Source organism: Amblyomma mixtum, chromosome 9, assembly GCF_055824585.1.
Source record: "Amblyomma mixtum isolate Tamu chromosome 9, ASM5582458v1, whole genome shotgun sequence".
Classification (NCBI taxonomy): Eukaryota; Metazoa; Arthropoda; class Arachnida; order Ixodida; family Ixodidae; genus Amblyomma; species Amblyomma mixtum.
Window position 1 is genome coordinate 57,483,650 of NC_143020.1, and position 15,605 is coordinate 57,499,254.

Genomic DNA, 15,605 nt, shown 5'->3' on the forward strand with positions numbered 1-15,605 from the left:
CAGCAGTGATGGCACCATAGAGGACACCCTCCATGGAGCCGCCAATCTGGCCGAAAATTGTGCAGTTAGCGTCGGACTTTCTTGTTTCCCGGAGAAGTACGAACTGATCTGCATCTGACCCAAGAACCGCAACTCCCCACCCCGGTCTCCCATCAGTGGCAGTCCTAAGAAGGGAGGGGGGGGGGGGGGAGGGTGTTCTACCCCCCCCCCACCCCCCTAAAAAAAAAACTCCGCTGCACATCTTCCCCGAACGTACATTTTCTGGCTATCATAGGGCGAGATGTGATTTTTGACGTAGAACGTCGAATAGACGTAGAACGGTTTTTCGTCTGTGATGCGACAAGTAGTCCCCTAATTCGTACGCTCACCGTGTTAGCGGCTTATTTCCCACAATTCTACGTTCTACAGATTGGTAGATATAAGAGTACAATTCGTAGTAGTTTTGAATCGCATGAAAAAAGCTGTTTTTTTTCATGAAATGGGAAATTTTGCAAAACGTGATGAAAACAGATTTGTTTGCAACAGCACAACGATCAATAATAATGCTCCGAAATTCAGTCGAATATGCAGTTGTACATGTCATATTGTGAAATGAGCTTCTTGTTCTACTGCACCGAGAAGATAAACAATGATTTGTATATCAGGCGTATATGGAGATATAAATGTCATATTTATGGAACGAACTTCTTGCTTTATTGCACCGAGAAAGGGAAAGACTCAGAGTCACTGTCACTGCAGTAGTACGCGCAGCAGCATGGATTGAAGCTGTGTCCGCAGCTAGGTTCGACTGCACATACACAAGCTTTCGAACGAGTTCCTCTGAAAGCCTGGTCCGAATCCTCGTATGGATGTTTCCGAAACGTGTGTAGTGTTTCGCAGGACTACACATGGATGAAGACTAGTGCGTGGCACTAAAGCAGCAACTTGCAAAACAAAATGCAACAACTATTCAATGTAAGCGGCTCCACGAGTGGCATTCACAAATACCGTACCGTTCCGGCTTTCTTACTTTTCGACCAAAGCGTCTGACATGTTCACCCTGTACCGCAGGCGAAGATGTTTCCGGCGGCGGTTGCAACGGATCACTTGGGAGAGCTTCCGTTCCGTTCTCCTCGGGACCGTCTGGGACAGTTTGTGCAGTAGAAAGAGTTTCCGTTCTCCTCTGTACCATCTAGGCTGGACAGAAATTCATACTCCCCGTCCCTGGAATCCGAGCCTGTGTTTGGCGCCTGCTTGATTAGCGCTCGCCGGTTTCGTTCAATCTGGCCCCCGCTCTCCAAAACCACAATATACGAGCGTGGCCGCTTTGCGCGCTGAAGCACCACACCTTTTCGCCTGTAGTCCTTGACCCAAACAGAATCACCTGGCACCAACGGGAACATATGTCGGGCAGCATGCCGGCGATCATAATGTTGCCGCTGAGTCTCCCTGAAAGCTGCATCTTTTTCCCTTGCTTCTTTGAGATTGGGGGTCTTTGGTGCCAGCTTCTTTGGGTGGAGAGGCAAGGTAGTGCGAAGGCGCCGCCCCATGAGTAGCTCTGCTGGCGTTTTTCCTGGGGGTCCCGGCGTGTCCCTGTATGCTAACAAAGCCAGATGTAGGTCACCAGATTTTAGCAACAGCTCTTTCACCGTTTTTACCATTCTTTCTACTTCCCCATTTGCCTGCGGGTACCTAGGGCTGCACGTCACACGTTTGAATCCATAACAGTTCGCGAACTGGCTGAACTCCTGGCTGACAAATTGAGCCCCGTTATCGGTTACCAGCGTTTCCAGTATACCGTGAGTAGAAAACACCTTCTTGAGATGATAAATAACTTCTGTGCTGCTAAGAGAGGTCAGCGGACACAATTCTGGAAATCGAGATAAGTAATCAACTATGAGCAAGTAGTTACAGCCTTTCACATGGCAGATATCCGCGGCAACCCTTTGCCATGGCCGAAAAGGTGTCTCGGTCGGGATCATTGGCTCGCACGTCTGGAAGCGAAATTGGGAACACGTGCGGCAGTCGGCAATGAATACCGCAAGCTGAGCGCTTAAACCTGGCCACCACACAGACTCCCTTGCCCTTGCTCTACACCTTACAACACCCTGGTGCCCCTCATGAAGCAGTTTTAACATTCTGGTTCTAAGGCAGTGCGGCACAACAATCCGAGTGCCGTGCATGAGGACACCTTTACAAACGCTCAAAACGGCGCGATCTTGCCAATAGGGCCTCAAAACGGCCTCAAAACGGCCGGTAACGAAGGTAGACTAGGCCACCCCTCACGGACGTAGCGACACAACGTACGACAAGTCTCGTCCTTCGCCTGTTCTTCGGCTACTAGCCCGAAGTGTTGCGACTCACTCAACTCAGATAACACGCCGGCAACGTAACAGTTGACTTCATCGACCGAAAGAAAGTTCTTCGTCTTTTGGCCTGCCACTGGTGCTCTGTAGAGTGCATCAGCTATTTCGAGATTTTTGCCCGGGACATACTGCACCTCAAAGCTGAACCGGATTAGCCGCATTCTGAACCTTTGAATGCGAGGCGGAACCAGATCAAGTGGCGTCTTTCCTAGCAAAGTAACCAACGGTTTGTGGTCTGTTTCTACAGTAATCTGCAGTCCACGCACATAGCTTTCGAGACTTTCCGCGGCCCATGTTATAGCTAAAGTCTCCTTTTCAATTTGCGCATAGCGCATCTCAGTTGGTGTAAATGACCTTGAGACGAAAACAACTAGCCGCTTTTCTTTATTCGGTTGTACTTGCAGTAAAACTGCTCCTAGGCCGTACGACGAAGAATCTGCAGAAATAATCGTTGGACGTTGTGCATCAAACTTAGCCATACACTTATCTGAGCAGATAGCACTCTTCACGCTATCGAAAGCTATCTGCTGAGGCGCTGCCCAGACCCACTCAGTGTTCTTTTGCAGCAGTTGACGCAAAGGCGTCGTTTGCTCAGCCAAATCTGGAATGAATCGTCTAAAAATCTGCGCATTTCTGCAACTTTCGATGGCGGCTTTAGATCTGCAATTGCACGAACCTTCGCTGGATCCGGGCGTATGCCATCTTGGCTCACGCGGCACCCAAGAAAACAAAGCTCTTTTACACTGAACTGGCACTTTTCTTTGTTTAGGGTCACACCATTTTCGGCCAAGCGTTCCAAGGTGCGAAACAACCGTTCGTCGTGTTCCTTCTGAGTAGAGCCAAAGACAAGGACGTCGTCCATTAGGTTCACTACGCCCGGAATTCCCTCAAGAATCTTGCACATTTGGTTTTGGAAATACTCCGGAGCCGAAGTTATGCCAAAGGGCAGCCGCTCCAAACAATAACGGCCAAACGGAGCAATGAAGGTTGTCAGCGGCCGACATTCCTTTGCTAACCTCACTTGATGGAAACCAGAGTTTGCGTCGAGTTTGGAAAATTTGACAGCACCGCTGAGCAACCCGAGTGTCTCATCAACAGTGGGGAGCAGAAACCTTTCGCGTTGCACCGATTTGTTTAGTTGAGTCAGGTCAACGCATATTCGCACTTGTCCTGACGGCTTCAAGACGGGCACTATGCCAGCACACCAGTCCGTAGGCCCTTGAACTTTACGAATGACCCCATTCTTTTCCATCTCTTTCAGCTCTTGTTTCACGCCATCTCGCAGCGGGATTGGTATGCGACGAGCAGTGTGAATGGCATAGGGCACGGCATCTGGTTTATGACGAATACAGTATTCGCCTTTCATGGTCCCCAGACCGCGGAACAAGGAACCAAATCGCGTCTGCACTACCTGATGAACTGATGCTTCGTCCACAAATTTAACTATTCCCAGGGCTTCTATTGCGGGTAAGCCAAGAATCGCATTGCTCACTGAATCGACAACGAACACATCCTGTCTAACCGAAGCACGCTTCCACAGAATGTCGGCAGTAAACTTTCCTTTCAAGTTCAGCCTGTCACCGCCTGGTCCCATCAGAATAACATCCGTAGGCTGTAGTACCTTCGGCAGCGCTGGAAACGACCCTGGGACAACATTTACCTCGGCTCCCGTGTCAACTTTCGCCGAAACAATAAACATTAATGCCGAAACATTAATAGCAATCTGAACAAAGCGAGCCTTTGCAGATGACACAGCCAAATCTCCCACGGAAAATGTCACACAGTTCACGTTCGGTTGCACACCTCGAGGACTGCGGATGCCTACCTCTGAAGGCCATGTTTCGGGTTCCGTGGTCCTTTGTGTCCGTGAGCAGACAGCTGCGAAATGTCCCCGGCGCTGGCACACGTAGCACAGTGCTCCTCTGGCAGGGCACGACGACCTCGAATGAGGGCCCCTGCCACAAGCGGCACACGTCTGCTGATCCGGACGTCTCTGGTTCGATGTCCGCCTATAAACAGTGTCGACATCAGCCCTCGTCAGGGATTCATGCACTTCGCGGTCCACAACGCTCCGAAGATCCTGCTGCTGTCGCTGCACCGCTTCTTTCAGGCGTGCCTTGGTGAGAGCACTTTTTAGAGTCAGCGCCGCATCCATTTGAAGAGCTTCCGACAAGTTTGCGTCCCGTAGTCCAACTACAAACCGGTCTAGAATCATCCGCTCTTTCATCTCTCCGTAGTCGCATCTATCACCCAGCGTATGTAACTCAGTAACATACTGATCTACAGACTCGCCTGGTTCTTGGTGGCGGCGATGGAAGCACGCACTTTCGTAGGCTAAGTTCCTTGTGGCGACAAAATGGGTGTCGAACTGTGTCTTCACCACGTCGTATTTCTTCGAGTCTTCCTCGGACAGGTTGAAAGTCTTGAAAATGTTGCGTGCCTGTCGTCCCATCGTGTACAGCAACGTACGCATCTGAGCCTCTTGAGTTCGCTCATTAAGTCCTGAGGCGAATCGGTAGTCATCGAATTCTTGTATCCACCCAGTCCACTCGGACGTCTTGTCGAAGTTGAAGCTTGCTGGCGGCTGTACCAAAAAAGGCTGAGACGAAACCTTCGTTTCTTCCGACATTTTCTGGCTGTTATCCGGCTGGTATACGATGCTCCTGGCGGCCGGCCACAGGCGGTAACCTTACGTCTGCCGTGGGTCCCGTATAACCTGGGCAACCACTTCTGACACCATGTAAGGTTTCGCAAGACGACACAGGGATGAAGACTAGTGCGTGGCCCCCAGGCCCACGCCCAAAGGAAAAAGCCCCGTTTATTGCAACCTGACAAGTATATATACAGACACTGAGTACGTCACGCATGCGCCGAGCATCACAAGAATACACGTGCACTTGCTACGATAGATACTATCACACGAAGATCGATAACGCCACAACGTGACCAGTTTCGTTTGCAGCTGGCGGATGATGGCGGTATCTGCCGCAGTCGGCAAGCCAGACGAGTTAGCGGCTGGCTGGTGCAAAGGCCTTGCCACCAGGTAGATGGGGCCACGCGCTTCGCTGAAGACCTCTGTCTTGGACCAAATTCCTGCGGCTGTCCTGTACTCTGCTGCGTTGGAAATCAAGAAGCTAGGCTTGTATTTGGCTAAAACCGCGTACGTTCACGGCAGCCTGTGTTATTTATGCCATGTCTGTAGAACTTAGAATTTGCAGCCATTTGTTCTACTTCAGGCGTGAGTTCAATTATTAGTGGGTTTTTAAGTCAAGCCTGGATCTGACCTGGCCTTCAAGCCGCGTACTCGCAGAACGAACGTTTTAAAATCACTACCTCGCACCGGCGATGACGACTGCTCTCCAATCGTTCAACGATGCACGCTGTGGTTTTCAAAGCAAAAACAAATACCTAAACTGAAAGCAAGCAATCATAAAACCTTGAAATTGCAGTGTGAATGTTCCGATGTTTCTTTCCATTTTTTCTCGTCGTTTTTATCAGGCCTTCACACCTGCAGACCTGACGTTCCCCCACCGTTGTCTTGCCTTGGCGCCGTCGTGGCGACGGCGGCGGTGGCGGTGCCATTCCCCTGCGGTTAGGGTGGGCAGGAACCGCGTCGGGGCGGCACAGAGCCACCCCTGCATGTCTGTATCCCACTATGGGACACAGCGATGCCAGCGAAGGGATTATCTTTAAAGGGGCCCAGAAACACAACCTTAGTTGACTGTTTTGCCTGTTGATCGCATACAGTGAGTTACAATGGTGCTATTAGCGTCGGTAATACCACGTATATACCATTTTTTTAATATTTTAATGTCCTCCCAAAAACAAATTCATGGCTCTGATGGTGTCCCCACACAGTGGCGGGTTTTAGCAGCGGATATGACATCACCTAGCGCGAGCTTGATGATTGGATAAACAGTAAATATACTGCAAATTGTGTGAATAAATAGAGACACATTTTGTCACCTGTTGGTGTTATATTAGATCAACAAAAACAACTTGTTCGTCTTAGATAAAAGCTCTGCAAAGCAAGTGAAATAAAAATACACCGCCAGGGGCTCTGGCATGGAAACGACGCTGCCAGTCTCAGCAAGAACGAGTTACAGAGAGCAGGCAGCCATGGAGTGCAAACATCCGCAACGCGCTCTGGCAGGATGTTTTGATTGGTTGCGCCAGGTGCCGTCATTGGGAGAGCGAAAAAGGAGTGGGAAGCCCCGCCAAAATCGAGTTGAGAGCAGCGTTTTGTTTGCTTGTATTTTGAAATTTCTTCATTGAATGACTCCCGTTCTTGTGCATCGATTCCTGTCATTCTTTTTAAGTCAGCATCTGTGTGACATTAAGAATCCATGTGAAGTATAGCCGGTATCCCCCCAAGCAGTGTTTCGCAGCCCCTTTAAGGAACGAAACAGCGCAACTAATACGAAGGACCAAGAAGAGAGACACGAACACGCGCTGACTTATAACTGACTGTTTTAATCGGAAAACCACATATAAAAAATCTCTAATCGCTGCGTCACAGCCTCACGTCGTCATCGCAAACTACTAACATAAAAAGAACGAAAAAATGGCTGAGGCTTAACTTGGTTAAGCCTGGAGAATGCGAAGCATCATGACATCGTGTCGCGTAATTGGGAGGCGCACAACCACAGCGACGGCGCGAGATGGGCCCCCGTTTCTCCACTGTCGTGACGTCATCGTGTCACGTGGTGTGACGTCATGTATCACGTGATTTGGAGGCGCGCAACCACAGCGACGGCGCGAGGTGGGCCCCCGTTTCTCCACAGTCGTGACGTCATCGTGTCACGTGGTGTGACGTCATGTATCGCGTGATTTGGAGGCGCGCAACCACAGCGACGGCGCGAGGTGGGCCCTCGTTTCTCCACTGTCGTGACGTCATCGTGTCACGTGGTGTGACGTCATGTATCACGTGATTTGGAGGCGCACAACCACAGCGACGGCGCGAGGTGGCCCCCGTTTCTCTACTGTCGTGACGTCATCGTGTCACGTGGTGTGACGTCATGTATCACGTGATTTCGAGGCGCATATCCACGGTGAAGGGCTGAAGTGGTAGCTAAAGTAGTATGCTTCGCATAAAAACCGTTGGTGAAAAGTAAGCATCTATAGACCAGAATTTTGAGCCTCTCCTGGGCGCGGCCATTTTGCACCGACTGGCGCGCCGCGGTGCGGGCGTTTCTTTGGGGACTGCGGGGCTGCGGCAGTTCCGCGGCCGCGCCTGGATATAGCCGCGCTTCGGGCGCTAAAAAAACATTGTCGAGCATACTTTCGCTGCGTTGCTGTGTTGCAGGAAGTATTTACGTTATCAAAGCGATAACATTGACGCGTTTTAATGACATTTAGTTTGACATTCAAGTTAATTGTGCCGGCGCTTAGAACGCGCTCGTGCTTATATCGAATTCCGTCTTAGTGCTCCACCGCAAAGAAACTTTTTGTTCAATATCAAGCATTAGGTGTGCGGCTAGCATGCAGTTTCAATTCCCATGCACTCTTATTCCTTCCTGCCGGCCGGCCATAAAGCCCCCCCTCCACAAACAGGGCTTTCTTGTCGCCGCGCCAGTTTATCAACAAATTACCGCTGTGAGCTCAACTGAGTCGCAGCGCCAACAGAAAACAATTTTTTTCATGGTTTATGCAACCTGGTGCATAAGAACGTACTTTCGCTTAATTTATCAAAGCTTGAATAGATATGAGCAGCTAATCCAACTTTCACTAATTCTGACGTCCGAAGTCGCGTTATTTTATTCAGGAGCTCTCGCCGCGTGTGAGAGCATTGCGTAGCCGTTTGGCTAAGTGTGGAAAATGTAATGAAATCGCGCATAGTATTTTCCTGTGAATAAGGTAGATGCCGCACCGCTGCGGTGGCTCAGTGGTTACGGCTCTCGGCTCTGGCCCAAAAGACACGGGTTGGATCCCGACCGCGGCGGCCGAATTTCGATGGAGGCGAAATTCTAGAGGCCCGTGTACTGTGCGATGTCAGTGCACGTTAAAGAACCCCAGGTGGCCGAAATTTCCGGAGCCCTTCACTACGGCGTCCCTCATAGCCTGAGTCGCTTTGGGACGTAAAACATTAATAAACCAAACCAAACTAGTGTAGGTATACCAACAGCAGAAAGATACTATAGATAAACCTTTACCCCCCAGATCCCTCTGACATGTGTGCGGAAAAGGCAGCTGAAATCGGTAGCGGTCGTGCTTACAATCTTGTGCATGAAATGTGTTTAATGGGAACAAGAGCAAGCTCAGCGCAAGGATGCCGAACACGTACTGGTGATCGAAAACACGCGCTCCGTCGGGACAACCTTCAGTCTGCAGCTCGCCTATCCAGTTACTACTCCACTGAGTCAAATCAACAGATCTACAATCTTATGCATAAAAGTATCATAGAAGACAAAACGTAAAAGGCGACAACAAACGACATGACAGCGCTGAAATCTGCTTAGAAGTGCCGGTTTCCAGTCCGTACACTACCTGGTCGACTACCCTCGAATGTCACGTTAACGAGTAACTGCGCACAAGATAACGGCAGTACTGTCTGGAAGAGGGAAAATGTGAGTAGTGACGCACATCACACACCCTCATACGTTAGCTGATGGAGCACAACAACGGCAGAAGCGAACATGCAAACATGCGTTCTACGCGCGGCGCCGGCGCGACCCGCAGTCCCTCGGGCTGCGCGCTCCGACAGATGGCGACTGGTGTCGAGAGTAGGAGCGCGCCCGCAGCCTGCGTGCGAGGGTAAAAAAATCTGGTCTATAGGCTCCCACGCTTTTCCAACGGATACATCTCGCGCTTAGACAAGGCCATCGAAGTGCTGCTCACACATGAGTCAACTTCTGTGCAGATATGATACGCCTCTACTACTTCCCGTACTAGTTGGTCTGTATGGCGATACAGCACAACAGTGTTGTCAAAGACCATACAGACCAATTATCAATTATCATATCTGCAGAAAAGTTGACTCATGTGTGAGCAGCACTTCGATGGCCTTGTCTAATCGCGAGATATATCTGTTGGAAAAGCGTGGGAGCCTATAGATGCTTACTTTTCGCCAAGGGTTTTTTCTTTATTTTTATGTTAGTAGTTTGCGATGATGACGTGAGGCTGTGACGCAGAGATTAGAGATTATTTATATGTGGTTTTACGATTAAAACAGTCAATTGTAAGTCAGCGCGTGTTCGTGTCTCTTTTCTTGGTCCTTCGGATTAGTTGCGCTGTTTCGTTCCCTAAAGATGCAATACCAACTCGCCCACTATGCTATGTTGCTACAAGGGATTATCCCAGCGTAAGTCAGCGCCGGTCCTGTTGTACTCTTTTTCGTTGTCCTTTCGTTTAGCGCTGTTTTTTCCAAGAAACATGTACCAACTAGCTCAACTCTCCGTTTTATTGAAGGGATTATCCCTTTTGTTGCCTTGACAAGCAGCGCCCGCCAGCCGCCTTGTCGGAGGTGTCCGAGGGCGGAACAAAGCCCCTTCCCCGAGCTGAGTAATGAAGGCCAATAACCCCGCTCGTGAAATGCCCGGCCAGGTGCTTTGACTTTCCTGGACACGCCGCAGCGGGATATCTCAGCCTGCGACCCTGGTACCGAAATCAGTATCACTCCCACAACACTCTCTTTCATTTCACACCTACACACTGCCTGCTGTCCTTTATTTCTGCTGCCGCAGCTCAGGTGCTTCCAGCAGCGGTGGCAGATGCTGGGGCTAGCAACAATCTTTTTCCTTAAATTTACCATCTATAATTAAAACCACTTACTACTCCCATAACACTCAACATTCACTGCAGAACATCTGTATCGTTCGCCATTTATTTCTCAGCCACAAAGCGCACAAAATTTGTTGTAAAAGTAAAATGTAAATAAAAAAGTCCTTATTTCTATTTTCATTCTTGGTTGCTGGAATCCTGGAAATGAAGCCGCCAACCTCATAGCCCGTGGTTCTTTAAACAGAAGAGTTTAGAGCACCAAACATTGCTCTAAACCCCTCTCCTTGTTAAAAAGTTTTGATGATGATGATTTCATTTCGAGCGAAAAATTGTACCTTGAAATCCACTTTTGCTGAGGTGAAAGTCGGGTGGCGATGCATACGCGCGCACGAACTCGATCACAAACGGAAGACCCCAAGCAGAGCGAATGTCCATCTCTAGAGGCACCGCTGGCCTGTCACGCTTTTTTGCGCTGTGCACAATGGAAAATAAGGATCTAGGAAGCCATTCAAAGCAAATACGTTTATAACGAGTCATCACTAACCTCCAATGCTAACCTCAGGCACAACCAGCACACTGTTCAGAGTCGACGAGCTATCGCCGCTTCGTTGCTAGCTGAAGCTCCGGACATGTCTCAGCGAGCTTGACTCAACAACCTCAAGCAATAATTTTTTGCACCATGCGCACTGCAGCACTGAAATTAAAGCACGCTAGAAAGAAAACAGCAGCAGTTGACCCACATGCGAATGCAAAGCTGTACGTAATCCCACATTGCAACACGGCAACGGTATCGCACAGATCATAGACGGCGCTGCGTATGCAAGATGGCAGCGCCCCAGTCGGAGTCTTATTCCATGCTAAAATCGAAAGTAAGAGCAAAAATAGAGCGGAATGAGAAATAGCCTGCACCTGCGGAGCATCAACAGACTTAAACCAATAAAAAATAAAAGAACAGGGATCATGTGGCCAAAAGTCGAATTTGGTGGAAAAAGCCCATGAGAAAAATGAAATAGGGCACGGTAGCCTTGTATCCTAAGGGCTCAACGAGCACAGAGGGATGATGAATAGTCGGCAAGCTTCTTTTATTGACGGATATTAATGGGGGTGCCAAGCAGGAAAAAAAAGAAAAAAATAATACTAATAATAATAAATAGAAAAAAAATGATACATGCAAAAAAGAAAAAAGATGACATGATAATTTACTAAAAACAAAAAAAGTGACTTGATTATTTACAAACGAAAGGAAAAGAAAAAAGAAAGTAGAGAAGAGAAAGATGCAAGATGGCAGCGCCCCAGTAATTCATTCCCTTAAATAGGCATCGGCTCACCCGATGTTTCAACCTGTCTCCTGAAGGTACCATGAGCGTTGCGAACTCGTACAGAGGTTGAAAGAACGCGAATAGAGAGGCACGTGTGCAGGATGAACCGGCGCATGCCTCTGCACGCAGCTCAGTAGTAGGGGTCAATGACCGAAAAAAGATGGTGGGGAGAGGGTCCATGCAGCCGTCTTGCTTGCAAGTGTCATTTGGCCGTCAGTGGACTGGCATCAGTGAAGGAGGCCTCTTCTGCAAACTACTGCGACAAACCCCTCCTCCCTCTAACTCCCTGCGAGAGCCAAACTGACCAAGGACGCACTGTAACTAATCTCTTCCTCCCCCTCACTCTCGCTGAAGCAATGTTTGAAGACTTTATTTGCCATCTACGCGCCTCGTACCCACCCAGCATTTGTCCCTGTTTCTACGCCACCCCCGCTCAATCCCCGCTCGGGCTCCTGCCGCTCAAGTACTTTTTTTTTGCCCTCCTTGCTCAATCTCTACCCTTTCCCTTTGGTGTTCTTCTGCTTGAGAGGGGATATTTTTGTGTTCATACTTTGCGCCCACCTCTTTCTCCTTTTCAGCATATTCACTCTTTCCCTCCTTCCTTCCTCCTTTTCTTCCGGAATACTGCTGTCACCATAAAAAAAGGTGACGTAGAGGGTGAAGGAGAGCGAGAGTGAAGGGAGGAAGAGTGAACACTTAAGAAGGCATGTGCTGGCCGCCTCGGGTACGGCAGACTCGTTGAGCGCTCGGCACTGAGCGGACGCAGAAAGCATCGCTATGGAAAGTTACGTTTACACGCTGGTCGGATTCTGCGGCCGACTAGATCGGAAACCCTTGAAGTTCGTCGCCCCGATACCCTTAGATCAAGTATGCAGTGCCTGTGGGCTGATTCCCAAGACGCTGTCAATGCTACCCTGCATGCACGTGTTGTGCGGGTCGTGCTACGACCAGTGCGCAGACGTTGCCCGTAGTATCATGTGCCCTCTGGACGGACGCTGGATCCTGGAAATCGACGTCGACTGGGAGGAATCCTCCTTCGATGATATCGCCGAAAGAGAGGTAAGCGAAGATGGCACCGACCCTTGGTTTTAGTGTAGTGAACTAGATTTTAGAGCGCAGCTTTTCGCCGCCCGTTTCTGCGTGTCGCGGCGTCGCCGTCACCGTTTTCCGCTGTGATCAACAGTGGCCACCTTAGGCGCACTTTAAGCTGCGAAACCAATGGAGCGGGAGCTTAGAAAGCAGAGGGATAATAATTGGTAAATTGGTTTTTGAACAAAGCAAACGGCGCAGTATCTGTCTCGCATATCTCGGTGGACACCTGAACAACGCCGTAGGGGAAGGGAGGAAGGTGGGAGTGAAAGAAGAAAGGACGGCGCATAAGTGCCCTCTTGGAACAACGGACACCTGAATCGTGCTTTAAGCTACGTGGCGGTAGTGATATAAAGGAATCGTTAGTAGAGTTTTTCTTGAAGAAAGATTATGTGTGAGAAATAACGTTTTTATTTTATATACATGTCTTGCTCCAATTCTTGGCCTCATTCTATCGAAAAGCTGGAATAGCTGATGAGCTGCGCTCAAATTTCGCATAAGGAAGTAACGTAATCGACGGCAATTTTCTTGTAAGAGTTTTTCATTCGATGATTAATACAATTTACCGCCAGGTAAAGAGCAATGCTGTATGCCCCAATAAGTCATCCAGGAAAACAGGAAAAGGCTGCGAGTATGATGATAATAACGATGATTCTATTATAGTCGCCTTGTAGTGGGCAGGCAACGTTTTGGCGTCCCCAAGTGGTAAGAGAAGGAAAAGTGAAAAGGGAGGAAAGAAGACGCACAGAAATAAAAGCAATTGAGAAAGTGGCCCATCCGTGTACGCACGCGCATAAACGCACGCACACACACGAACCGAGCCGACCGCTCGGTCAGTGTTCTGTAAGGATGAAACCTCCTTGGTCTACTGATGATGATGATAATGTGTGTGTGGCTTTTCTCTTTGTATGGGGTGGGTGCAGGACTGCGCCCGAGCCTGGGAAAATTAAAAAATAAAGGAGGTAAAAAAATTGGCTGGGGCTTAGCTCGGTTAAGCCCGGATATCAGAAGCGAAAAGCCTCGGTGATGGCATGGCTAAACCGGCAGAACCGCGGCGGCATGCGCCTCCTGTGACGTCACGCGGTTGTTGCAGAGTCACGGCAGCGGCGGCTCCGACCACCTGCGCCTCTCCTGTGACGTCACGCAGTTGGCGCAAGCGCACCTGTGGCTTTTTCTGACGACGGGGCCACGCTCGCCTCGGTATTGACTGGCCCAGTGAAGCTTTTCGCTTCAAATCGGTGTATTCCGAAAAGGATATGCGAGCTCCTGTTATCGTCGGAGGAGTGTCCAGCGCATGAAGAGACGAGATTTCGCTGTGTAGACATAGCTTGCACGTGTCGACACCGCCCCCATCAAGCGCTTGCGGCCATGCTGCCGAGCCATTCGGCTTTCTCCGCCCTGCGGTGCCCGGCCACTCCTCGGACGCTTTGGATTACTTTCTTATCTTTCGGGCGCGATGCCTACCCCACAGAGGAAAGAACCATTCAGCGCAGGCTACTTCTTTGTACTTATTCCATCGGCGCGCGTACGCTACGCACACAAAGTGAAAATTAGCGACGATATAGGGCCGTACCCGCCGCGACCGGGAGTCGACGCGACGATGGGCGTTGGTGTGTTCCCTGAAGTGGCCCAGGGGGATATCATGTTCTCTTTCCAGCTTTGTGAAATTGGGAGGGATGAAAGCCTTCTAATCAATGGAGGCACTCAACGAGTTCTACAGAAGCCTGTCTGCGATGCGCCTACGAGACGAAAAGCTCGGCCTCGGCACGCCGCTTTCTCTGCCGCCATTGCTCGCTGCGGTCGTGGCGATCCGAACCGGCTTGCCTTGAGCTGTAGTTAGGATGTAGCGACGCGGGTCTCAGTCTAGATTTGTGTTGTCGGACAAATCGGATGGGGTCAATGAAAACAGCAACGTTCAATTCAGGGTGCAACCGTTGCTTCCCATGTTTTCGCTGACATTTAGTTGACGACTCAAGCCTCTTACCTGCACAGTGTGCTCCGCAGACAAGGAGATTACAGTTATCGAGGTCCAAATTATCGCGCTTAATGCGAGCCAGCCACAGCTCGCGCAGATTCGTTCTGAGTCGATCATGGAGAGCTCGCACTTGCATGCCTACGATTATCTGATGAATGCAGACGAAGTTCGTGTTAATCGGCCTCTTGTTTCACCTGGAGATGTCGTTACGGTTGGAGCAGCAAAGGGTGGCGCACAAAACCATACTGAATCTACAGATGGACGAGAACCAAACTATGCGAGCTACCATAGGCAGCGGTAAGCTAGAGGCAGGGCTGACGGTGGTTCGGCAGCATGGCGTAGAAAGAGAAATTTTTTTCTAATGTCAACAAAAAATACAAAGCAAAACTGCTGAACTCAATGCTCTGATTAGTACATGCGCAGTACATGCGCAGTGACAACCTTTGCAGAGCGCCGCCTCTCCCTCTCCTGCGCCCGTCGCCTCTTCCCATTGGTCGAGGGTTTCGCGCGCAAAAGTCCTTTAAACCCGCGCTTTTTGCGGCCGCACACGCCATATCGTCCGCTCCAACCGCGCAGCGTAGGTTCGGCAGGCGTCGTTGCGGACACTGCGCTATTGCTTGCTGTGAAGAACATCGGCTTTTGTTTTGCTCGGAACGTGTGTCAGTCACCTAACTTCAAGCCGTGTATCTGTGCGGCGTGACGGGCTGCTGCGCCTTCGGGTGCAGGAACCGTCACGACGGTGGAAAGCGGTTCTTCGCGATCCCATCATCGAAAACCGACGCGGGCCGGAGGAAGGTTTGGCTACACAGAATTGGCCGGGCGAATTTTAACGCAACGCCATCGAACAGACTTTGCGAAGTAAGGGACGTGCTTTCAATAGCTGCTGAGTTTTCCTTTTTTTTTCAAGCTACGCTGTGCAGTGTTTTGTTCGCGATCGAGCGTATGGCCGCAGTAAGCTCGACATAAGGGCGCTTGCGTTGAGCGCATCGTGATTGCACGCACGCAAGCGTGTAAGTGACGCGAGGCACACGTCTAACTGTAGAGTGAAGTTCCTTAAATTTGAGCGCATGCCGCAGTTAGACATACATGAGTACTATGAGCGCAGATCAAACTGCGCTCTGAAATCGTAAAGCGCACGCGTTGCATTCTGCAGTCGCG

General features: G+C 50.0%; 1 protein-coding gene and 1 pseudogene across 1 annotated transcript; one reads left to right on the plus strand and one right to left on the minus strand.

Moving 5' to 3' along the window:
* The window catches only part of LOC149329166 (uncharacterized), a 41,055-nt pseudogene that overhangs the window by 21,000 nt on the left and 4,450 nt on the right, over nt 1-15,605 (plus strand).
* Nucleotides 1,083-4,974, minus strand: LOC149329167 (uncharacterized). The gene is made up of 2 exons (XM_089561164.1): nt 4,149-4,974; nt 1,083-1,849 (listed from the first exon to the last, which is right to left on the minus strand). Exons 1-2 carry the CDS (start codon nt 4,972-4,974, stop codon nt 1,083-1,085), a joined length of 1,593 nt encoding a protein of 530 aa, XP_089417290.1.